This window comes from Pseudophryne corroboree, chromosome 2, assembly GCF_028390025.1.
Source record: "Pseudophryne corroboree isolate aPseCor3 chromosome 2, aPseCor3.hap2, whole genome shotgun sequence".
Taxonomy (NCBI): Eukaryota; Metazoa; Chordata; class Amphibia; order Anura; family Myobatrachidae; genus Pseudophryne; species Pseudophryne corroboree.
In genome coordinates, this window is record NC_086445.1 from 790,315,959 (window position 1) to 790,340,905 (window position 24,947).

The 24,947-nt window shown below is 47.1% G+C and overlaps 1 protein-coding gene across 2 annotated transcripts in view; it reads right to left on the bottom strand.

Annotated features, from left to right (window-relative positions):
• Window positions 1-6,604: 6,604 nt before the first annotated feature.
• The window catches only part of SRPX (sushi repeat containing protein X-linked), a 245,177-nt gene continuing 226,834 nt past the window's right edge, over window positions 6,605-24,947 (bottom strand). For both annotated transcript variants that reach the window (XM_063955569.1, XM_063955568.1), the window contains 2 exons: window positions 12,600-12,721; window positions 6,605-7,966 (listed from right to left, as the gene is read on the bottom strand). In XM_063955569.1, coding sequence (XP_063811639.1) covers window positions 7,786-7,966; window positions 12,600-12,721 — 303 coding nt within the window. In that variant the 3' untranslated portion in view covers window positions 6,605-7,785. The remainder of the gene's footprint in view (window positions 7,967-12,599; window positions 12,722-24,947) is intronic.

The following is a 24,947-nucleotide window of genomic DNA, read 5'->3' on the forward strand; positions in this document are numbered from 1 at the left end:
TGCTTTGAAAATGAGGGAGACAAACCTACATTTTGAAGAATGGTGAGGGGTCCCGCTTCACCCACCAAACGCCGCAGCATGTCAGTCATGCTGCAGCTGACAGGGGGCTATGAGCGCATAGACAAACGCAGGGGGGTTTCTGGTTGCCTGGAAACCCCCCTTCTCTTGGCAAGTGGCTCAAATTATGCCTACAATAGCAATGGTATATAATACGATTGCTAGAACTGCTACCACATCATGCAATTTGAGGGACAGAGCAGAGCTGCTGCACATGTGGTAGCAGCTTCTACTACCAAGTTTGCTGTGCGTGTGGATCTGAATCCTCAATCAGTGCACTGGACCAGAGAGTAGGTATGGACATCGGAAGCCCAGCATCAAATGATGGCTGGGCTTCCGCCATCAAAACTTTTGATGTGATGGTAATTAGCCATCGTATCAAAAGAATTTGATGGAAAAAGTATTCATATGACTTGCACATGCCCCAAAATATCCTGTTTTTGCATGTGCAAAAGCAATCCCTGGCCATTCAGCTGTATTTTAAAATCGGATGGCCACCGCTTCCACACCATTGAATGGTTAAAACACTAACATCGGAAGAAAAATATAGAAGGTTGCAAACCATCGGAAACTGATGTCCATGCCTACCAGAGAGTAGCTACCAGGAAGAAGAAATAGGAGCCTTGCCATTAGGTGGGAGAATGCACGGGCTGGCTGGGCAGGGGGGCAGGGTGCCATCTGCCCCCCGGGACAGTGCAATTTAAGTGTTCCAGGGCCACCTGACTGCAGATTCCCTGTGAAAAGCTGGGCTGCTTGCTAGAGTCTGCCCCCCACCCCCCAGGCTGAAAGTTGCCAGCCTCTGGGAGAATGTGTGCTTATTAAATTATGTTTGTGTATTTATTTATTTATTTATTTATTTATTGTGATATGTTTACTCTTTTCCTGACCACTTATTTACAATATTTAAATGTTTGATACAACTTATACTATAGGCCATCTATAGTGTTAAATATTCTGCACAGTATCCAGTGTATGAGAAGACCATTGTTTACATTAATGTCCGGGGTCATTACTAAGTTCTTCTACCGCTCCCCGATACTCCCACACTTGCTCCAATGTTCCACAGAGTGGGAGATTGTGGACTGCATTTGGAAACCCCCCTCTAGAAATCCTGCGTTTGCCGTTCTAGCAACATCACAAAACCCATTCTGCACATTATTATTATTATCCTTTATTTAAATGGCGCCACAAGGGTTCCGCAGTACCCATGCACAAGAACCGTCCTGCACATGCGCAAGACCCATCCTGCACATGCATAGAACGAACCTTGCATCTGCTCAGACCCACAAATATTGTATTTGTACGCAAACCATCAGGTTTGCATACAAATATGAATTAGGCCCTTAGTGAGGACAACATGTCAGGAGTAGGTGTGTGTTTTTCTTTGTGCGAGTTTATAATGTAATCCTAAAAGATTTATTCAGTGTATCCAGTTTGGTTAATTAAAGCAAAGACATTGGTGAACACATAAATTGTCACATTGTTTACCTGCTCAGTGAAACCTGAATTCCTGGAGACAAAAGAAGCAAGAGCTCATTGTTTCTATTATACAGACCATGAGTTTAATGAGTTTAACCACTGAGCTGTGCCTTCTCCTGTAATTATTAATACTTTATACTGTACTTATGATGTCGGGTGAACTACTTTGCATAGTATGTTACAGTTGCAGGGACTTGCACCAGGTGGGATCTGGTCTCTAGGTCGACAGTAACTAGGTCGACACTATCTAGTTCAACCACTATTGGTTGACAGTAACTAGGTCTACAGGGTGTCTAGGTCGACATGTTCTAGGTCGACAGGTCAAAAGGTCAACATGAGTTTTTCACAATTTTTTCTTTTTTTTAACCTTTTCATACAGCGATCTACGTGGACTACAATTGGGAACAGTAACCTGTGCCAAGCGCAGCAGTAGTGGAGCGATGCACCTTGCCTGAAGCATGGCGAGCGAAGCAAGCCATGCGAGGGAACATGGTGCACTAATTGGGGTTCCCGGTCACTCTATGAAGAAAACGACACAAAAAACATTAAAAACTCATGTCGACCTTTTGACCTGTCGACCTAGAGACCATGTCGACCTAGTTACTGTTGACCAAAAGTGGTCGACCTAGACACTGTTGACCTAGTTACTATCTACCTTCCATACCACACCCGCTCCAGGCAGCAGAATGGTTGATTTCAGTGTCATGTACTGTAGTAAAGAGTACTTGGAACTTTAAGCAGGCAATTTAGTTAGCATCTCTGGGCAGACAGGAGACTGAAAAAATGCGGGGTGAGAGTGAGAGCTGCGGATGAGTATTAAGAGTGTAAAGTGCTGGTGGGTTGATGAACATGTATGTTGTCAGGGTGGAAGAACGCAGAGGGTGTGCGGGTTGAGTTGATGTCAGACAGATATAGAGTATTGGAAGTAGTAAGTGAGTGCTTTGAAGGTAAATGTGAGGCACTTGAACTATATTCTGTAGGGGAAGGGGATCCAGTAAATAAGTTGCAATATAGGCGAGGTCAAATCAGAACAACGAGATAGGAAAATGAGGCTTCCAGCAGCATCAAGGACAGATTTAGAGGTTACAGTAGTCCATGCAGGAGATGAGGAGGGCATGAATAAGATATTTAGTATTCTTCAGGGTCAAGGGTCTGATCCTGAAGATATTTCAGAGGTGAAAGCGGCAGGATTTAGAGATATAGAGATACCAAGAATGTGAGGGGGAAAGAGAAACAGTAGTCAAGGATGACACCCAGGCAGGTGTACAGGAGAGAGGATAGTGGTAGAAACAGAGAGAGTAAGACTGGTAAGAAAAGGGACCCTGGAAAGAGGGAGGGTGGGATGATGATTATTATTAGGGAAAACCAGCCCTGGAAATGGGGTGTGTATCGGCATCCTGGCATTGAGATGGCCGGTGGGGGTAGGGGGGGTGTACAAACACAACGAAGCCCCTTGCATGTTCGCTGCGCTCGCCATGCTGTGGGCTCATTGGCGAGCGCAGCGAGCACACAATAGCCACAAGTTCTTTTCCCATTCTATGGGTGCCATGGACACCAATGAGTGGGAATAGGCCCTATTAGTCAGCTTGCCAACTCTCGGGATTGTAGGTGGGCGGGATGTAGTTGCCGGTATTGTGACCGTCAGTCTCCTAAACGCCGGTCACATGACTACATCCCCAGGAAATGTATGGAAGCAGCCCTAATGGGGGCATGGTCTGTTTAGGAGGTGTGGTTTGTTAAGGTTGGCATCCTCATATTGCCTGATTCTGAGTTAGTACACAATCGCCGCCTTCCTTGCATCTTTTGCAGCAGTTGTTCCTTCAACGTTATGTTTATGCTGCTACACTGCCCTTCCCCGGTGTATATGTGTGCATCCGAATATGCAAGAACTGAGATGCTCACTTTCAGTGTCTACAGACACTGCAACCATGCTTTGTACATCTTTGCATGACGCCATCGGTCGCACTATTGAATGTTTCACCGCCCTATGGTTGGTGCACCTTATCAGTCTTAGTATGGCCTCTAATGGGAGCAATTCAACATCTTTATACACAACCACTATCTGCAACATGCCCATACTACGTTACATCTGCATTTTGTTAAGCCACCTCCTTTAACTGCCTGGGACCGTCTAACACATTTCTGATACACTTCTTGGTTCATGGGCCTGACTCTGTACTGCAACTCTGTATGTACACCATAGAGTTGCATGCAGAGTGGAACTTAGGTGCATGTGCAGACGAAAAAAAGAAACACACTGGCCCCCACAGGAAGAAACACACATTGGTCCCCACAAGCAAAAAATAAACACATTGGCCCTTACAAAAAAACATTAGTCTCAGACAGGAAAAAGCCAACACAATAGACCTGGGAAGAAAAAAAACCCATATAGGCCCTCATAGGAGCAAAATAACATATTGACACACTAAGAGAGCAAAAATTAAACACATTTGCCCCCACCGGGAAAAAATAAAACACATTAGCCCCCAGAGGAAAAAATAAAACACGTTGGCACCTACAGGAACAAAATAAAACATACATCTGACACAGAAAACTGACCTGTCTCCGCCACACATGTGTATTTGGTTGTTTAGCTCCCATACACAAGAGCTCTCAGGAGCTGTAGTTTATTGTGATCACTGCGATACCCGGGCTGGCCACAGTGCCAGTGTATGTAACCTGGATTGGGGCACTACCATATATAGGAGGACGAGGGGTAGGGTGGGTAGTGTATGTCCATGGGGCCCAGTGGGAAGGGTAGTGGTGGTAATGCAGGTACTGTAAGTTCATGGGCAAGTGGGTACTGTACGTTTAGGGGCCAGAGGTAGCATGGGGAGTTTATGTGTCTGGGGCAGGAGGGAGGTCATAGTAGGTAGTATATGATCCTTGGGACTGGGTGGGTGTTAGCGTGAGTAATCTATGTCCCTGGGCTGGGGTTGAACTGAATGTCTAGAAAGGGAAGGGGGGTAGGAGAGTATGTCCATGGGGCCAATAAGTAAAAGGTAGCATGTGGAGTGTATGTACAGTCCCAGTAATTTAGGTATATGGGGCCAGAGGGAAGGGGTGGGTAGTATATGTGAAAATGGTGGCTTATAGTGGTGCTGGTGCTGCACTGGGCTTATGGAATTACAGTACATAAACCTCTGTATATGGCACAGATATGCAGTTTTAATATCTCTGGAGGTATTCCCCATTGGCAGGCTGGTTTCCTATGTGAGCTGTGTCCAACATAGGGCTTTAACTGACTTGCATTTCTCTGGCAGCTCTCCTTAGTGATTTATACAGCAAGAGCAGACCCTGATTGCACTGCTACATGTACTGTGAAGCAGAGGCTGTTCGGGCTAGAGAGACAGTTCTGTGCATCTGTCTGAGTGGCACCAGTCACATTATCATACTGGAGCTGCCTGAGGTGACTCAGCTGGTATGTGCGCTGTAGCTGTACTGTATGTCTAGTAAGCGGGAAGGGTGGTGGCAACGGGGGTTAGGATGTGTTATGTTACAGAAGCCAGAAAGTGGGCTATGCGGATTGGCCGGCAGTGATTGATGGCAGCTAGCTCTGGCCTCTGCACTTCTAGGATTTGCATTCCACCAGGTAGAACGCATCCCGGAAGCTCTCATGAGCCCCAGCTAGCAGGTGCTTCCGGGTGCTGTTAGCCTGGAGTAGAGGCAGTGCCAGAGTTAAGCCACGGATCGGCCCACTGGGAAAGCGGTTAAGGGCTCGCTGGGCAGGTCCCATGTCCCCTGCATGGGACCTGCCCAGCGAGATCTTACCCACTGTCCAGATGGGCAAACCCACCCCTGCACCTATCATTGTAAAGTGCAATATTAGAAAAATAAAAAAAAAACCATCCATCCCAACCTCGATGACCAATTCAATGAAAGATAACTAATTCTGAATACATAAGAAAATAAAAAAAATCACTTAACCTCCACATTCCATAATTGCCTACTTTTGAAAAGTAATTTCTGGGAGATAACAGCGGTCCAAAGAATGCTCCACCGAGGGGACTACACCCAAGGGGCGTGTCTAGATCCCACCATGAGGCGTATATTTTTATCTTTATTTATTTATGGAAAAGGCACTTATATTTAGTATATGACACACATATGCTAGTGTTCATTCTAGCACCTTGAACCTGTCTAACACACTCTCGTATGTATCTCAGCAGTGTGCTAAAAGCACCAGAGCATAGAGAGACACCCCATTGCCTTCGCTCAGTGGGCAATGACAGATTTTACATTTATCCTGGAGTCTCCCACAGATTCCAGGAGAGTAGGCAACCTTGCACCAATAATAACGTAATAATTTTTTTTGCATAAGAAACACAGAAGGACATACATAAACTGTAGAACACAGTATGCACTGACACATTGCAGTGGCTCTCTTGCTGTTGTGGTTGAAAGGGAACACATGCTGCACTATACACCATTAAAGGAGATGATCCAACAAATAGGGGGGGGGGGGGTACCGGGCTGAGCGATGTTAACAATTTAGAATTTTACATACATTGAATGATGAATGCGCACAATCTTTACTTTGGAGAATGAAATCAGCAGAACAACCGTCTGGATGATTGAACATATTTGAAAATCAACCCAAATGATCAAAATCATGTTTTTCATCGTTGAACAATTACCACTCACGTGCATACACTGAACGATAATTGTTTGGACCTATTATGCATTGGCCAGATTCAACCAATTATCATTCTATGTATGACTGGTTCAAGGGGCTGATGCATGCTGCAATATCACTGACATCGTGTATGGCTACTTAATATGTTTGTCAACTTCCATCCAATGGCACAGGCGCAGCTGCAGAGCACACCAGTAGGCTCTTCACGATCAGTCCCGATGTGTTACTTGTATATATTGCCATTGACAGGTATGTACTGCCATTTTATTCCCTCTGGATGTCCCCTAAGTCCCAGCACACTAGGTTGCTACCTGATCAGCCTTGATAACATTGGTGGATTCACTGCCTGTCTGCTAATGCAACTCTGCTGCCTATGACTGACCTTACAACCTCATCTATACCAACTGTGAAAAAATAGAACAAAAAAGGGAATCATACTGTAGCTATTTTAATTACAAATAATTTATAATTATATTTAGAGAAGTGAAATACATTTACATACTGTAACCATTTCATGCACAAAAAGAAACAAAACCAAGCAGAGCATGCAAGAGCTACATTTAATTGAGAACTATATTCATCTTTAATTTACCACATAAAATAATGTCTTTTTTCGTTCCACAATACAGTGTACAGCAGCATCTCTGCAGAAAAATATTTTAGCAGTAAGAGCTTTTATTACTATATATATATATAAAAATGTGTCCTCAAGAGATTCAAGAATTGTACAAGTATTTTAAAAGTTACATCACCAGATAGCAATTTATGTAAACACTGTACATAGGGCCTGATACATAGAGCCTGACACAGCAGCTGTATGATAATATGCCAATGCCGCAGGAGGCGCATAGTGTATGTAAATGCCTCCTGCCTGCTTCTCTGATCCTCAGGTTACTCAGGATAGCTGAGAAAACCACGCTGCTGATGTCAGTGAAGCTGCACCCAAAGACACAATCACTGGCTTCAGCACATCTAGGAAACTGGGCTGACATGCCCCCACTTTCTATAACGCTGTCTGTCAATCATGCTGCTGAGTTTGGGGTATCGTGAGTGACAGTGCAGCTCTATAAGTGCATGCGCAGATCTAAAAACATCGGAGATGAATGGAAACATCAGGTTTACGTACATCTCTGAATAAGGCCCAAAGTGCCATCTCCTATGATGAGGGGGTTTGATCTATGACAGTTCTACTAAAAAAATCTAAATTGCTGTTTTATCATGCATTTTATTACTATGCAAAGTGTGTGAACCAATGTCTAATGACTTATGTACATTGAGATTTTGAGCAAAACTCATTTATGACAAAAGTCAGATCTGTGATGTAGGTGTGATGCGTGTGATTAATGTAGGACATTGCATATTTCTAATCTTATATTAAGGCACAGTGGGATTACAGGCACACTATGGACTGAAAGCACCAAAGAGGAGTTGTCAGAATGAATGTTATTTCCCCCACTCCCTGGTTGGTTTGTGGCATAGTGAATCTTTTGCTGACCATACAATAGTGACACAAAGCTCATACACATAGGAAATGGTGTGTCAGTAAAACATGTACAGCGGGTACAGTCAGCAGCACCTCACACTCTTTACTGAAAATGTTCAGTGCGTATCTGTCAGTTACATGTGTGGCCGACTTCAGCTTGGAATTTCATCTCATCTTTTCGAAGTGGGAACGTGTCAATGAGTGTGAAGAGGTCTGAATTGTTGATAGGGATAATGTATCGCTCTTTGTCCACGCCATGTTTATCCAACACCACCATCTGGAACTTGCTTTCAGGGATTCTTAGGAGCAGTCTAGAGACAATATAATATAATGGTAAGAAACGTTTTACAGTATAGGACAGACACCAATACAATTCTTGCACTCAGATACAGAATAAAAGCATAAGACATTACTAAGGGTCTAATTCAAGGTTGATTGCAAAACAGCATTTTCCTCTAATGGGCAAAACCATAAGGGGGATTCAGACCAGACCGCTGGGATGCAAACTTTGCTGTTCTGCGTTCATATAGTCGCCGCCTCCAGGGAGAGTGTAAACTCACCGTGCAAGTGTGTGATCCCATGCGTACGCCAAGCTGCAAAAATCCACTGTGTGCAGTCTGTGCGCAGCCCAGGACTTACTCCTACAGTGCGATCAGAAGAGGCTGATCGGGGTCGGAGCTGACGTCAGACACCCTCCCTGAAAACGCTTTGGCACGCTTGCGTTTTTCCGGACTCTCCCAATAAACACTCAGTTACCTCCTGCCAATCACCTTGCGAACACCCGTGCGATCGGATTTTTCGTACCACCCCGTCGCTGACCAGCAATGCCCTTTGTTGGTGTCCGATGCACGTGTGCATTGCGGTGCATACGCAGTTATGACCTGATCGCCCGCTGTGCGCAAACGCACAACAGTGATCAGGTCTGAATCACCCCCTCTGTAGCATTTACAGAAAGAGTTAGATTTGGGTGGGTTATATTGTTTCTGTGCAGGGTAAATACTGGCTGCTTTATTTTTATACTGCTACAGTATTTAGATTTCAGTTTGAACACACCCCACCCAAATCTAACTCTCTCTGTACGTTATATCTGCCCCACCTGCAATTCACATGGTTTTGTCCATTAGTGGAAAAAGTTGTTTTGCAATCAACATTGAATTAGGCCCTAAGTCTACATTGCACCAATTATTATTATAATTATCCTTTATTTATATAGCGCTACAAGGGTTCCGCAGCACCCAGTTACAGAGTACATAAACAAATAAGCAAAACAAGGAAACTTACAGTTCAAGACAATATAAGACAGGACAGGGTATATAAACATAGTTGCATCAGTAGATGACGCTGAAATAAGTGGGTTGCAGAATACTGAGGGATTTGGTGCCTTCGAAGGGAGTATGGAGTAGAAGATGGTTTAAGTAGGAGAAGGAAAGGCACTTTACAGTAATGGAGCGCAATGTTTCTAGATAATAACAAAAGAGTATTGTTTATGCACTGGTAATGTGAAGTGCATACATTATACAGTACATGATTTCTTTAATGGCTATAGTTTATGGGGACTTTCAATACCAAAAAGTCCTATGTATTGAGTAGCGGGTTACCTAGTAAGAATGTCATGTACTGTAATCTTTCTGACCCAACAGTAATTAGATTTTCCATCTGGAATGTCATGAAGGAGATGTATCAAAGCTTGGAGAGAGCTAAAATGAAGAGAGATAAAGGGCGATATTCAATTGTTTTATTGTGCTCAATCTCCTGTCTAAAGCCACGGTAGATCGTGGGGCGATATTCATTTGATCCCCATTACCGCGCATATCACACCCATAGCAGTCGAGTTTAGTTGTGTAAAGCGGCAAAACCCAACTAAACTTATGGGCGCGATTATGAAGAGTGCCGTTTGGGCACCAAATGGGTCACCACCCCCAGGGGGTGCGAGCTGAAATGCAGGAGCAGCAGCCTTCGCGCCTGAACTGAGCTACAATTGAATTGCTCCATTTGGCTGCCATCTAGTGGCTGCCGGTGTGATAAGAATTTAATCTTGCCCAAGGTATCAACTCATCAGCTTCTGCTGTGTTACAGGCTGTGTTTGAAAAATGACAGTTACTTTGGGGTCTATTCATAAAGCAGAGAAAAGCCCTGCTTTGTGGAAAACACGTTTTTTCTCTGCTTCATGTAATTCAGCCCCCGCCCCCCCCCCCCCCCCCCCCCTCTGCTCCGTGCCTGAATTACATCACCATACGTTAGTGCTTCTCCATGGAGTTCAGGTTCGCCAAGATGGCACAACCTGAACTGTGGTGCGGTAACTGCAGAAAAGCTCAATGCTTCCATGCTTTCTGTCCGCACCCGGCGCTGGCTCCGCCCCCCCTCCTGACCTCCCATCAGCCACTGCAGTCGTCCTGGAGGTCAGGTGGCGCATGCGCAGAAGAGGAGCCTGACTGGAGAAGAGAGCGTCACTCGAGCCCGGGAAACCGCATAACTTTGCTGGAAGGACGAGTATACATGAATTGCTACTTATCACAGCTATGTATAGTGATACTGATAAGCAACAATTAATTTTTCATTTTCTTTATGAATAGACCCCTTTATCTCTCTCCAAGCTTTGATAAATCTCCCCGCAGGTGAGGCCCTGAGGCTTTCAGTTATTACTATGTATAGACTGAAGTTTTGCTGACTATGATTGCTGCCACTCACCGCTATCTACTGCCATTCCTGTAATGCTGTCTGAGGCTGGATGTCAAGTTAACCTTATGAATGGAATTGTCCAGTAGTACAGCTTTACAATGGCAACTGGTGTCAATAAGTTGTAATAAAGCTTTAATTAGAATCAGTACAGTAATGCTAATTGGAGACATGGCTGGCATAACAGTACAGATCACATTAAGGAACAATTTTAAATAGATCCCATACTCGCTATTCTGTGACAACTTCCTTATAGATATGAGTAAGGAGAGTGCAGTGATCTCCCAGGAGTGAGGTACGGGGCTAATTCAGACCTGATCGCGGCTGTGCGTGTTTGCACAGCAGCGATCAGGCCTGAACTGCGCATGCGCCGGTGCCGCAGTGCGCCGGCACATGGCAGACAGCTGACGGCTGTCGTAGCCCTGCGATTGCCTCTGCTTGATTGACAGGCAGAGGCGGTCACTGGGAGGAAGGGGGTGGGCCGGCAGCGTTTAGCTGCCCTTTAGGAGCCACGGTCCGGGCAATGCATGTGTGCCCGGACTGGTGGGGTGGGCCATGGCGGCTGCATGACATCACATGCAGCCACTGCGACCCGGGCAGCGACAATTAGTTCCCTGCCAGCACGCAGGAGCTGTGCTGGCTGGGAGCTACTCCTATAGTATAAAAGCATCGCCGCTGTGCGATGCTTTTGTACTTCTACGACGGGGTAGGGACTGACATGTGGGGCAGACTAGCCCTTTGCTGGGCGTCCCCCCGCATGTCAGGGAAGCTGATCGTAGATGTGCTAAATTTAGCACATCTACGATCAGGTCTGAATCCCCTCCTAAGTTCTCAGCAACTTGGTACTTTTTTTTTAAAATTATTTGCTTAGTAGGTTCACTATACAGTAGACCAGTGATTTTCAACCTTTGTTTACTCGCGGCACACCAAACAATATTTTAAAATTCCAAGGCACGCCATCAGTTCCCCACAGAAAAAAACAAAAAACACACATTGGCCCTCACAAAAAAAATTCCACACATACATTGGCCTACACAGAAAAAACAATCACATTTCTCACCACATAAATCCTATTGCCCCCCACATAAATTATTATTCATTGTTCCCCCAATAAATCCATAAATCCTTATTCTCCCCACATAAATCCTATTGAAATCTTATTGTTCCCCACAGGAGAAATAAAATAACAAATATTAGCCCTCCTCCAGGTCCCTCAGTGGCGGGGGTTGTTCATAGTGGAGTGCTGTGAATACTGAGCAGCGGGCGATCGGGCAGGTGTGGATGTGGGTGGGTAAGGACAGCTGTGTATGTAGGCGGGAACTGGAAGATATATATGCAGGCGGGTGGGCTGGCTGGGTGGTGGCCTATGATAACACACTGCCGCATCATCAAGGCATAAGTCATGGCCAGAGCACGACTGATCCTCTAAGAAGAGCCCGGGCCAACAGTTCACTCTGAAGGTGCAGGAAGCTGCTCTGGCTCCGCGGCACACCTTGCAACTGGTCGCGGCACACTGATTGAAAAAGCCTGCAGTAGACTATCAAATGTATCATGCATGTTACATGATGCAGAATATGAATCTATTGTTGTGTGGAAATTTTATTTGGCCCTGTTAAACGTTAACATTTCAATAATTAAATATCATTCATCATTTCTATCCCATCCTCATCACATCAGCAAACAATTGTAAAGTGACAGAAAAGAGGACTGTTAAAGGGGAAAAATAAGAACAAAATGAGAAGTATAATTTAACATAAACCATCACTAGGGGGGAGCCATACCGGGTATCACCATCCGAGGTGGTGACAATAAAAATGGCGATTCTCAGTGACCAGGAGCTGGATTGTGACGTTATTGTGCAGCACCAGGCTCCCAGTCACTGAGGAGGAGCCTGCAGTGCGGGCAGGGTGTGTCTGGGAGTAATGGGCCATGCTCCATTCCCTGCGAGAACACGCCTCTATTCTGTCTATTTGGGGCACTGGATGACACAGAACCCAGAGACGCTGCTGTCATAACTACTGATTAAAGGAACGTGGGAAAATGCATTATAAAGAAGGTTTAATAATTTATTTTTTTAACTTTTGTAGAATTGAGCATTACTCTAATTACTGTGCATCAGATCCATATACAGAGACTTTAAAGAGAATGCAGGACAGAGTATAGGGAAAATGAATCAGTTGTCATGTGGGTAAATGCATTTTAGATCACAATTTAATGAGCAAGAAAGAAAATAGGCTTTTATACAAATGTGCTTCATAGTGGACATACCTGAGCTGTAATCCTAGTGCCGGAGGTAGCAGTCTGCGTCCTATTCTTCCAATATAAGTTGGATATACACCAAACAATTCAATTATTGTCACATGCCGCAAATCTAAGCCACACTGAGCTTGCTAAATTGAAAGGAGACACATTAAATATTTTGTTTACAAATACCCATTGATATCTTACAGTACAGTATAAAGGGCCCTACAAACTGAGCGACCCGCCGCCGAGCTACCCGACCGCCGATACGGCAGACGGGCGACCCGGCTGCAGGGGGGAGGTGACTGGGGGAGTGAAGTTTCTTCAATGCATGCTAATATGGACAATCTCGTCCATATTGGCCTGCATGCATAAGCGATGGGGCACCAACGATGAGCGAGCGTGGGGCCGCGCATCGTTCATCGTTGGTGCCTACACACTGCACGATATGAACGAGTTCTCGTTCATTAATGAACGAGAACGATCATATCGTGCAGTATTATCTGCCAGTGTGTAGGGCCCTTAATAGTCTGCTAGTACATTTTTTTTTAAATATTGTGTATTATATTATTTGTATTATAAACAGTCAAAAACAAACTTCTGAAAATATTTTGCCCAAAGCAAAAAAAAAAAAACAGCATAAACTTTATCTCTATTAATGTGCTGCTTTTTCTGTATTTTACTCTGAATTATTTTATTTCAGTTGCTTTTCAGAGTTCTGTGAAGGTAGGGTACAATGCCAATTCCTGTATTTTAATGACGCAAACTGAGGATTTATTTCAAGATGTCTAGAGCCATATTCAGACATGTACTGTAGATGTGTCATACACTATGCCATATGGCACAAGTTGGCTGTCACGACTCCTGTGCTGTGTACTCTCCTTAGGTTTGCTACATTTTCCTCAGTCTTGCGTCATAGTCTGCAGGTAGTGTACTAGGTGTTTTTTGTCGCAAAAGATTAGGTGCGGTGACACCCGGAGGCGCATCTGCCCAAGAAGGGTGTGTGGCCTCACTGGGATATCCGTTTCTTTACTTCGGGGGTGTATCCAGTATCCCCGGAGATGCTAGCTGCCGCCAGAGACAGTGAATATCACACTGCAATTCTTGGCTCCTGTCACTGCAGAAGAGTCTGCACTTTGGTGTCACCCTTTTTGAGGGTGACACCTGGGTGCGGGCCGCCCTTACTTCGCACCTGGCTTGTGACGCCACTGGTATAAAGTAAGTCACAGATTAAATAGGATTTTAATTACCTACCGGTAAATCCTTTTCTCGTAGTCCGTAGAGGATGCTGGGGTCCACATTAGTACCATCGGGTATAGACGGGTTTACTAGGAGCCACTGGCACTTTAAGAGTTTGAGAGTGTGGGCTGGCTTCTCCCTCTATGCCCCTCCTACCAGATTCAGTCTAGAAACTATGGGGGTGATTCCGAGTTGTTAGTTCGCTCGCTAGCTGCTTTTAGCAGCATTGCACACGCTAAGCCGCCGCCCTCTGGGAGTGTATCTTAGCTTAGCAGAATTGCGAACGAAAGATTCGCAGAATAGCAAAAATAAATTTCTTAGCAGTTTCTGAGTAGCTCGAGACTTACTCACAAATAGCGATCAGTTCAGTCAGTTTCGTTCCTGGTTTGACGTCACACACACGCCCAGCGTCCGGCCAGCCACTCCCCCGTTTCTCCAGACACTCCGGCGTTTTTCCCTGGCACGCCTGCGTTTTTCCGCACACTCCCAGAAAACGCCCAGTTTCCGCCCAGAAACACCCACTTCCTGTCAATCACACTACGATCACTTCAACGAGGAAAAATCTTCGTTCGGGCGTGAGTAAATCTTCTAAGTTTTGTGTTAAAATACTAAACGCATGCGCACTGCGAACCATGCGCATGCGCATTTTTGCCTTAATCGCTCCGTTGCGAAAATCGTCAACGAGCGAACAACTCGGAATGACCCCCTATGCCCGAGGAGACGGACAACTTTGAGAGAAGGATTTTACACAGATAGTGGCGAGATTCACACCAGCTCACAGATACAAGGCAAAACAAGCTAACTAGCTTGAAACATCAGCAACGGCTGAACAATATTACTTACCAAGTAACAAAACAGTACTAAACCCAGAACTTAAGCAGTACTGAACAAAGTAACCACTGCAGGATCACGAAGCGCTGTGCGGGTGCCCAGCATCCTCTACGGACTACGAGAAAAGGATTTACTGGTAGGTAATTAAAAATAAGATTTTACTCACCGGTAAATCTATTTCTCGTAGTCCGTAGTGGATGCTGGGGACTTCGTAAGGACCATGGGGAATAGCGGCTCCGCAGGAGACTGGGCACAGCTAAGAAAGAATTAGGACTACCTGGTGTGCACTGGCTCCTCCCACTATGACCCTCCTCCAGACTTCAGTAAGGATACTGTGCCCGGAAGAGCTGACACAATAAGGAAAGGATTTTGAATCCCGGGTAAGACTCATACCAGCCACACCAATCACACCGTATAACTCGTGATATTATACCCAGTTAACAGTATGAACATAACAGAGCCTCTCAACAGATGGCTCAACCATAACCCTTTTAGTTAACAATAACTATATACAAGTATTGCAGACAGTCCGCACTTGGGACGGGCGCCCAGCATCCACTACGGACTACGAGAAATAGATTTACCGGTGAGTAAAATCTTATTTTCTCTAACGTCCTAGTGGATGCTGGGGACTCCGTAAGGACCATGGGGATTATACCAAAGCTCCCAAACGGGCAGGAGAGTGCGGATCACTCTGCAGCACCGAATGAGAGAACTCAAGGTCCTCCTCAGCCAGGGTATCAAATTTGTAGAATTTTGCAAACGTGTTTGCCCCTGACCAAGTAGCAGCTCGGCAAAGTTGTAAAGCCGAGACCCCTCGGGCAGCCGCCCAAGAAGAGCCCACTTTCCTCGTGGAATGGGCTTTTACAGATTTAGGCTGCGGCAGGCCAGCCACAGAATGCGCAAGCTGAATTGTGCTACAAATCCAGCGAGCAATACTCTGCTTTGAAGCAGGAGCACCCATCTTGTTTGGTGCATACAGGATAAATAGCGAGTCAGTCTTCCTGACTCCAGCCGTCCTGGAAACATAAATTTTCAAGGCCCTGACTACGTCCAGTAACTTGGAGTCCTCCAAGTCCCTAGTAGCCGCAGGCACCACGATAGGTTGGTTCAAGTGAAAAGCTGATACCACCTTAGGAAGAAACTGGGGACGAGTCCTCAATTCTGCCCTATCCATATGGAAAATCAAATAGGGGCTTTTGCATGACAAAGCCGCCAATTCTGACACCCGCCTTGCCGAAGCCAAGGCCAAAAGCATGACCACTTTCCACGTGAGATATTTTAAATCCACGGTTTTGAGTGGCTCAAACCAATGTGACTTTAGGAAACCCAACACCACGTTGAGGTCCCACGGTGCCACTGGAGGCACAAAAGGAGGCTGAATATGCAGCACTCCCTTGACAAATGTCTGAACTTCAGGCAGTGAAGCCAGTTCCATTTTGGAAGAAAATTGATAGAGCCGAAATCTGGACCTTAATGGAACCCAATTATAGGCCCATAGTCACCTCTGACTGTAGGAAGTGCAGAAATCGACCTAGCTGAAATTTCTCCCTTGGGGCCTTCCTGGCCTCACAGTACGCAACATATTTCCGCCATATGCGGTGATAATGGTTAGCGTTCACTTCTTTCCTAGCTTTAAATAGTGTAGGGATAACTTCCTCCGGAATTCCCTTTTCCTTCAGGATCCGGCGTTCAACCGCCATGCCGTCAACGCAGCCGCGGTACGTCTTGAAACAGACAGGCCCCCTGCTGCAGCAGGTCCTGTCTGAGCGGCAGAGGCCATAGGTCCTCTGAGATCATTTCTTGGAGTTCTGGTTACCAAGCTCTTCTTGGCCAACCCGGAACAATGAGTATAGTTCTTACTCCTCTCCTTCTTATTATTCTCATTACCCTGGGTAAGAGAGGCAGAGAAGGGAACACATACACCGACTGGTACACCCACGGTGTTACCAGAGCGTCCACAGCTATCGCCTGAGGGTCCTTGACCTGGCGCAATATCTTTGTAACTTTTAGTTGAGGCGGGACGCCATCATGTCCACCTGTGGCCTTTCCCAATGGTGTACAATCATTTGGAAGACTTCTGGATGAAGTCCCCACTCTCCCGGGTGGAGGTCGTGTCTTCTGAGAAAGTCTGCTTCTCAGTTGTCCACTCCGGGAATGAACACTGCTGACAGTGCTAACACATGATTTTCCGCCCATCGGAGAATCCTTGTGGCTTCTGCCATCGCCATCCTGCTTCTTGAGCCGCCCTGTCGTGTACATGAGCGACCGCCGTGATGTTGTCTGACTGGATCAGCACCGGCCGGTGTTGAAGCAGGGGTCTAGCCTGACTTAGGGCATTGTAAATGGCCCTTAGTTCCAGAATATTTATGTGTAGGGAAGTCTCCTGACTTTTCCATAGCCTTGGAAGTTTATTCCCTGTGTGACTGCCCCCCAGCCTCGAAGGCTGGCATCCGTGGTCACCAGGACCCAGTCCTGTATGCCGAATCTGCGGCCCCCTAGAAGATGAGCACTCTGCAGCCACCACAACAACGACACCCTGGCCCTTGGAGACAGGGTTATCCGCCGATGCATCTGAAGATGCGACCCGGACCACATGTCCAACCGATCCCACTGGAAAATCCTTGAATGGGACCTGACGAATGGAATTTCTTCGTAAGAAGCTACCATCCTTCCCAGGGCTCGCGTGCATTGATGCACCGACACCTGTATACGTATTAGGAGGTCTCTGTCTAGAGACGACAACTCCTTGGACTTCTCCTCCGGGAGAAACCCTTTTTATCCTGTTCTGTGTCCAGAACCATACTCAGGAACAGTAGACGCGTCGTAGGAACCAGCTGCGACTTTGGAATATTCAGAATTCAGCCGTGCTGTTGTAGCACTTCCCGAGATAGTGCTACTCCGCCGAACAACTGCTCCCTGGACCTCGCCTTTATAAGGAGATCGTCCAAGTACGGGATAATTATTTCGGCCATTACCTTGGTAAATACCTCGGTGCCGGGGACAGACCAACGGCAACGTCTGGAATTGGTAATGACAATCCTGTACCACAATTTTGAGGTACTCCTGGTGAAGAGGGTAAATAGGGACATGCAGGTAAGCATCCTTGATGTCCAGTGATACCATCCAGGCTTGCAATAATCGCCCTGAGCGATTCCATTTCGAAATTGAACCTTCGTATATAAGTGTTCAAGGCTTTCAATTTTAGAATGGGTCTCACCGAACCGTCTGGTTTCGGTACCACAACATTTTGGAATAGTAACCCCGGCCTTGTTGAAGAAGGGGTACCTAGATTTCACCTGCTGGAAGTGCAGCTTGTGAATTGCCGCCAGTACTACCTTTCTCCGAGGGCAGCAGGCAAGGCTGAGGTGAGGTAACGGCGAGGGGGAGTCGCCTCGAACTCCAGCCTGTATCCCTGTGATACTATTTGCAGAACCTAGGGATCCACCTGTGGGCAAACCCACTGGTCCCTGAAGTTCCCGAGACGCGCCCCTACCGCACCTGTCTCCACCTGTGGAGCCCCAACGTCAAGCGGTGGACTCAGAGGAAGCGGGGGAAGATTTTTGATCCTGGGAACTGGCTGCTGGTGCAGCTTTTTCCTTCTTCCCTTGTCTCTGTGCAGAAAGGAAGCGCCTTTGACCCGCTTGCTTTTCTGAAGCCGAAAGGACTGTACCTGAAAATACGGTGCTTTCTTAGGCTGTGAGGAAACCTGAGGTAAAAATTTTTTTCTTCCCAGCTGTTGCTGTGGATACGAGGTCCCAGAGACCATCCCCAAACAATTCCTCACCCTTATAAGGCAGAATCTCCATGTGCCTTTTAAAGGCAGCATCACCTGTCCACTGCCAGGTCTCTAATACCCTCCTGGCAGAATGGACATTGCATTAATTCTGGATGCCAGCCGGTAAATATCCCTCTGTGCATCCTTTATATATAAGACGACGTCTTTAATATGCTCTATGTTAGCAAACTATTTTCCCTGTCTTAGAGTATTAATATTATCTGACAGGGTATCAGACCACGCTGCAGCAGCACTATTTATGCTGAGGCGATTGCAGGTCTCAGTATATAACCTGAGTGTGTATATACAGACTTCAGGATAGTCTCCTGCTTTTTATCAGCAGGCTCCTTCAAGGTGGCCGTATCCTAAGACGGCAGTGCCACTTTTTTGACAAACGTGTGAGCGCCTTATCCACCCTAAGGGATATCTCCCAACGTGACCTATCCTCTGGCGGGAAAGGGTACGCCATCAGTAACTTTTTAGAAATTACCAGTTTCTTACTGGGGGAACCCACGCTTCTTTACACACTTCATTCATTCATCTGATGGGGGAACAAAACACTGGCTGCTTTTTCTCCCCAAAAATAAAACCCCTTTTATGTGGTACTTGGGTTCATGTCAGAAATGCGTAACACATTTTTTATTGCCGAGATCATGTAACGGATGTTCCTAGTGGATTGTGTATATGTCTCAACCTCGTCGACACTGGAGTCAGACTCCGTGTCGACATCTGTGTCTGCCATCTGAGGTAACGGGCGCTTTTTTGAGCCCCTGATGGCCTTTGAGACGCCTGGGCAGGCGCGGGCTGAGAAGCCGGCTGTCCCACAGCTGTTTTACGTCATCCAGCCTTGTAAGGAGTTGACACTGTCGTTTAATACCTTCCACCTATCCATCCACTCTGGTGTCGGCCCCACAGGGGACGACATCCCATTTATCGGCCTCTGCTCCACCTCCACGTAACCTTCCTCATCCCACATGTCGACACAGCCGTACCGACACACAGCACACACACAGGGAATGCTCTGACTGAGGACAGGACCCCACAAAGTCCTTTGGGGAGACAGAGAGAGAGTATGCCAGCACACACCAGAGAGCTATATAATGCAGGGATTAACACTATGGGGTATATGCAATAGCGGGCGAATTCGCGGCAATTATCGCCGTTTTTTCAATTCGACCAAATTCGCCAGGTGAATTCCGGAAGGTGGCTTCCGGAATTCACCATATGCAATGAAAAACGGATTCGCCAGAGTCGCGGGCGAAAATCGGCCGATTTGGCGGATTTTGCCGCGATTTTAAAAAACGGGAAAAAACGGGGAAAAACCCGAAAAAAAAATGGCGTGGGGTCCCCCCTCCAAAGCATAACCAGCCTCGGGCTCATCGAGCTGGTCCTGGTTCTAAAAATGCAGGGGAAAAATCGGCCAGGGATCCCCCGTATTTTTAAAACCAGCACCGGGCTCTGCGCCTGATGCTGGTGTCAAAAATACGGGGGACAAAAAGAGTAGGGGTCCCCCGTATTTTTAACACCAGCATCGGGCTCCACTAGCTGGACAGATAATGCCACAGCCGGGGGTCACTTTTATGCCGTGCCCTGCGGCCGTGGCATCAAAAATCCAACTAGTCACCCCTGGCCGGGGTACCCTGGGGGAGAGGGGACCCCTTCAATCAAGGGGTCCCCCCCCCCCAGCCACCCAAGGGCCAGGGGTGAAGCCCGAGGCTGTCCCCCCCCATCCAATGGGCTGCGGATGGGGGGGCTGATAGCCTTTGTGATAAAAAAAAAGATATTGTTTTTTCCAGTAGTACTACAAGTCCCAGCAAGCCTCCCCCGCAAGCTGGTACTTGGAGAACCACAAGTACCAGCATGCGGGAGAAAAACGGGCCCGCTGGTACCTGTAGTACTACTGGAAAAAAAATACCCAAATAAAAACAGGACACACACACCTTGATAGTAAAACTTTGTTTCATACGCCGACACACACATACTTACCTGTGTTGACACGCCGACTGCAACGATCTCCGACGATCCGAGGGTACCTGTCAAAAAATTATACTCACCTTCCAGCGTCCAGAGGTCCAGGTCCAGAGGTAAATCCACGTACTTTGTAAAAAAACAAACCGAACACGATCCACCGGACTAATGAAAGGGGTCCAATGTTTTCACATTAGACTCCTTTCCCCGAATGCCGGGACATCACGTGACTCCTGTCACTGATGTCCCTTCAGCCAATCAGGAAGCGTTACTGCCGTGGCGCTCACCTGATTGGCTGGACGCCGTCTGTACTCTGACAGCGCCTCGCAAAGCCGCTCCATTACTTTCAATGGTGGGAACTTTGCGGCTAGCGGTGGGGTCACCCGCCGGTCAGCCGCTGACCGGCGGGTGACCTCACCGCTAGCCGCTAAGTTCCCACCATTGAATATAATGGAGGGAGCTGTGCGATGCGCTGTCACAGCGATCAGCCAATCAGGTGAGCGCAACGAAGTTGCGCTTCCTGATTGGCTTAGAGACCTGTCAGTGACAGCTGTCACTGACAGTTCTCATTCGTGGAAAGGTGTCCCATGTGTCAGCATGGGACCCCTTTCAGTCCGTTCTGGAGCGGGTATTTGCGTTTTCTTTTTTTGCCAAGTACGTGGATTTATCTCTGGACCATGGCTGAGGTGAGTATATTGAACTTTGCTTTTCAGGTATCCGTGGATTCTACATGGAGAAGAGGACCGATGTCGGCGTGTGAACATAGGTAAGTATGTGTGTGTCGGTAGTGTGAAATAAAGTTTTACTGTCGACGGTGTGTGTGTCCTGTTTTTATTTGGGTATTTTTTTCCCAGTAGTACTACAGGTACCAGCGGGCCCGCTTTTCTCCCGCATGCTGGTACTTGTGGTTCTCCAAGTACCAGCTTGCGGGGGAGGCTTGCTGGGACTTGTAGTACTACTGGAAAAAACAATATCTTTTTTTTATCACAAAGGCTATCAGCCCCCCCATCCGCAGCCCATTGGATGGGGGGGGGACAGCCTCGGGCTTCACCCCTGGCCCTTGGGTGGCTGGGGGGGGGGGACCCCTTGATTGAAGGGGTCCCCACTCCCCCAGGGTACCCCGGCCAGGGGTGACTAGTTGGATATTTGATGCCACGGCCGCAGGGCACGGCATAAAAGTGACCCCCGGCTGTGGCATTATCTGTCCAGCTAGTGGAGCCCGATGCTGGTGTTAAAAATACGGGGGACCCCTACTCTTTTTGTCCCCCGTATTTTTGGCACCAGCACCAGGCGCAGAGCCCGGTGCTGGTTTTAAAAATACGGGGGATCCCCTGTCAATTTTTTCCCCGCATTTTTAGAACCAGGACCAGCTCAATGAGCCCGAGGCTGGTTATGCTTTGGAGGGGGGACCCCACGCCATTTTTTTTTCTGATTTTACCGTTCCAGCAATAAAAAAATAAAAAATAAAAAAATAATATTTTAAAAAATATATAAATAATATTTGTGCCTCCCCCCAAAAAAAAAAAAATACCTAATCCCTTCTAATATAAATAGATCTGCTATTCCCAAAAAAAAAAAACACCAAAAAAACATGTTTAAATTTTTTTTATTTGTTTTCACCCTCCAAAGTGTGGCGGATTGAAAATGACGAATTTGCTGTCTAAAAGCACTGCTGTCGAATTTCCAAACTTGAATTGAATATGCTTTGGTCGAATTGCAGCACTTGTATCATTGCAGAAAAGTCGAATTTGCAAAAAGTCGAATTTCAAAAAGTCGAATTTTGAAAGTCCGTTTTTTGGTCGGAAAGCACTGCATTGCATAGGCGAATTTTTTTTTTTGGTCGAAAATGACCCGAAATTCGCCAATTTCGGGAATTCGACCACAATTGCATATACCCCTATAACTGAGTGATTTTTCCCCCAATAGCTGCTTGTATAAACAATATTGCACCTAAATTTAGTGCCCCCCCCTCTTTTTAACCCTTTGAGCCTGAAAACTACAGGGGAGAGCCTGGGGAGCTGTCTTCCAGTTGCACTGTGAAGAAAAAATGGCGGCGCCCCCCCCCAGCGCCCTGCACCCTCAGTGACCGGAGTGTGAAGTGTGTATGAGGAGCAATGGCGCACAGCTGCAGTGCTGTGCGCTACCTTGGTGAAGACTGATGTCTTCTGCCGCCGATTTTCCGGATTTCTTCTTGCTTCTGGCTCTGTAAGGGGGCCGGCGGCGCGGCTCCGGGACCGAACACCAATGGCCGGTTCCATGCAGTCGATCCCTCTGGAGCTAATGGTGTCCAGTAGCCTAAGAAGCCCAAGCTACCACCAGTTAGGTAGGTTCGCTTCTTCTCCCCTTAGTCCCTCGCTGCAGTGAGTCTGTTGCCAGCAGATCTCACTGTAAAATAAAAAACCTAACATACTTTCTTTCTAGGAGCTCAGGAGAGCCCCTAGTGTGCATCCAGCTCGGCCGGGCACAGGATTCTAACGGAAGTCTGGAGGAGGGTCATAGTGGGAGGAGCCAGTGCACACCAGGTAGTCCTAATTCTTTCTTAGCTGTGCCCAGTCTCCTGCAGAGCCGCCATTCCCCATGGTCCTTACGGAGTCCCCAGCATCCACTAGGACGTTAGAGAAATCCTATTTTCTCTTACGTCCTAGAGGATGCTGGGGTCCACATTAGTACCATAGGGACGTACCAAAGCTCCCAGAACGGGAGGAAGAGCGCGGAGGCTCCTGCAGAACCAATTGACCAAACTTCAGGTCCTCAGAGGCCAAGGTATCGAACTTGTAGAACTTTGCAAACTTGTTCGACCCAGACCAAGTAGCCACTCGGCAAAGCTGTAAAGTCGAGACACCCCAGGCAGCCGCCAAGGAAGAACCCACCTTATGAGTAGAGTGGGCCTTAACAGACGTAGGACACGGCAATTCTGCCATAGCATTCGCATGCTGGATAGTGAACCTGAGCGAGAGATAGTCTGCTTAGAAGCAGGACACACCAGTTTCTTGGGATCATACAGGACAAACAGAGTCCGATTTTCTGTGACGAGCAGTCCTCTTCACATAGATTTTCAGAGTCCTTACAACATCCAAGGACTTTGATGAAATTGAGGAGTCAGTAGCCACTGGCACCACAATAGGTTGGTTGATATGAAATGCCGACACAACCTTCGGAAGGAACTGCTGACGTGTCCGGAGTTCAGCTCTATCTTCATGGAAGATCAAGTAGGGGCTCTTACAAGACAAAGCCCCCAACTCCGACACACGTCTAGCAGAAGCTAAGGCCAACAAAGTGACAGCCTTCCATGTGAGAAATTTGACCTCAACCTCTGGTAGAGGTTCGAACCAATCCAATTGGAGGAATTGTAACACCACATTAAGATCCCAGGGCGCCGTAGGTGGCACAAAGGGAAGATGGATGTGCAGAACCCCTTTCAGAAAAGTCTGAACCTCCGGGAGGGAAGCCAACTGTTTATGGAAGAAAATGGATAGGGCCAAAATCTGGACCTTTACAGATCCCAACCTCAGGCCCATATCCACACCTACTTGCAGGAAGAGGAGAAAACGTCCCAGTTGAAACTCCACCGTAATATCTGGCGTTCAACTTCCATGCCATCAAACATAGCTGCGGTAAGTCTTGATAGGCGAATGGCCCCTGCTGCAGCAGGTCTTCCCAAAGAGGAAGAGGCCTCGGCTCTTTTAGCAGTAGATCCAGAAGATCCGCGTACCAAGCCCTTCTTGGCCAGTCCGGAGCAATGAGGATCGCTTGAACTCTTGTTCTCCTTATGAGCTTTAGAACTCTTGGAATGAGTGAAAGTGGAGGAAACACGTACACCAACTGGTGTTGTGTCTGCATCTGCTGCATTCATATATGAGCTTATGCAGTTCTTAAAAAGTGGTTGTGGTTAGAATGGGGAGGGGGACGGGGCGGTGGGGAATGGGGGAAAAAAATGCGTCTGTGTATCTGGAGATACAGTGGCAAGTCCGTTTAAGTGAAAGTAGAGACACTCAGATAGGTGGCGTCCCACCTCTGTAGTGTCTGTAGTTCTGCTATAATAACCAGAGCCTCTGGTGGGTGTCTGTATTAATGTCCAATATGGAAAGAGTTCAAAAAACAAATAGGGGTACCCCCGGAGGGCCGCTATCGGCACGGGATCCTGATGGTGGCTACTAGTCAGGTAATGAGGGCTCCGGACATACCGTCCACCCCTGTGCTCTGACAAAACGCGGTGTCGCTCTTATGAGCGCAGCGTGGTTGTCTGTGCGATTAGGGAAGCGGTCACCGTCTTGGAGAGGGAGGAAGACAACTGCTTCTAGCCCTGCTGGGCTGTCTACCGTGTCTTCTCCTCTCCTACAGAGTCCCTTACCTTGTCCTCGTAGCTCCGTCTTGTTTCCTCTTGCCGGCGGCCTGCTCCGTTCTTCCTAGTCGATGGTGTCCTTCTTTCGCTTCCGGGTTGTTCCGGTCACGTGACCGCGGTGTTCCCTCGGTAAAGTGGCTGTTCTTTTTCACCCGTCCTCGTTTTTCTCTCCCTTAGGCTCTGTTGAAGTTAAAGGGGATGAGTAAAGTATTCTGTG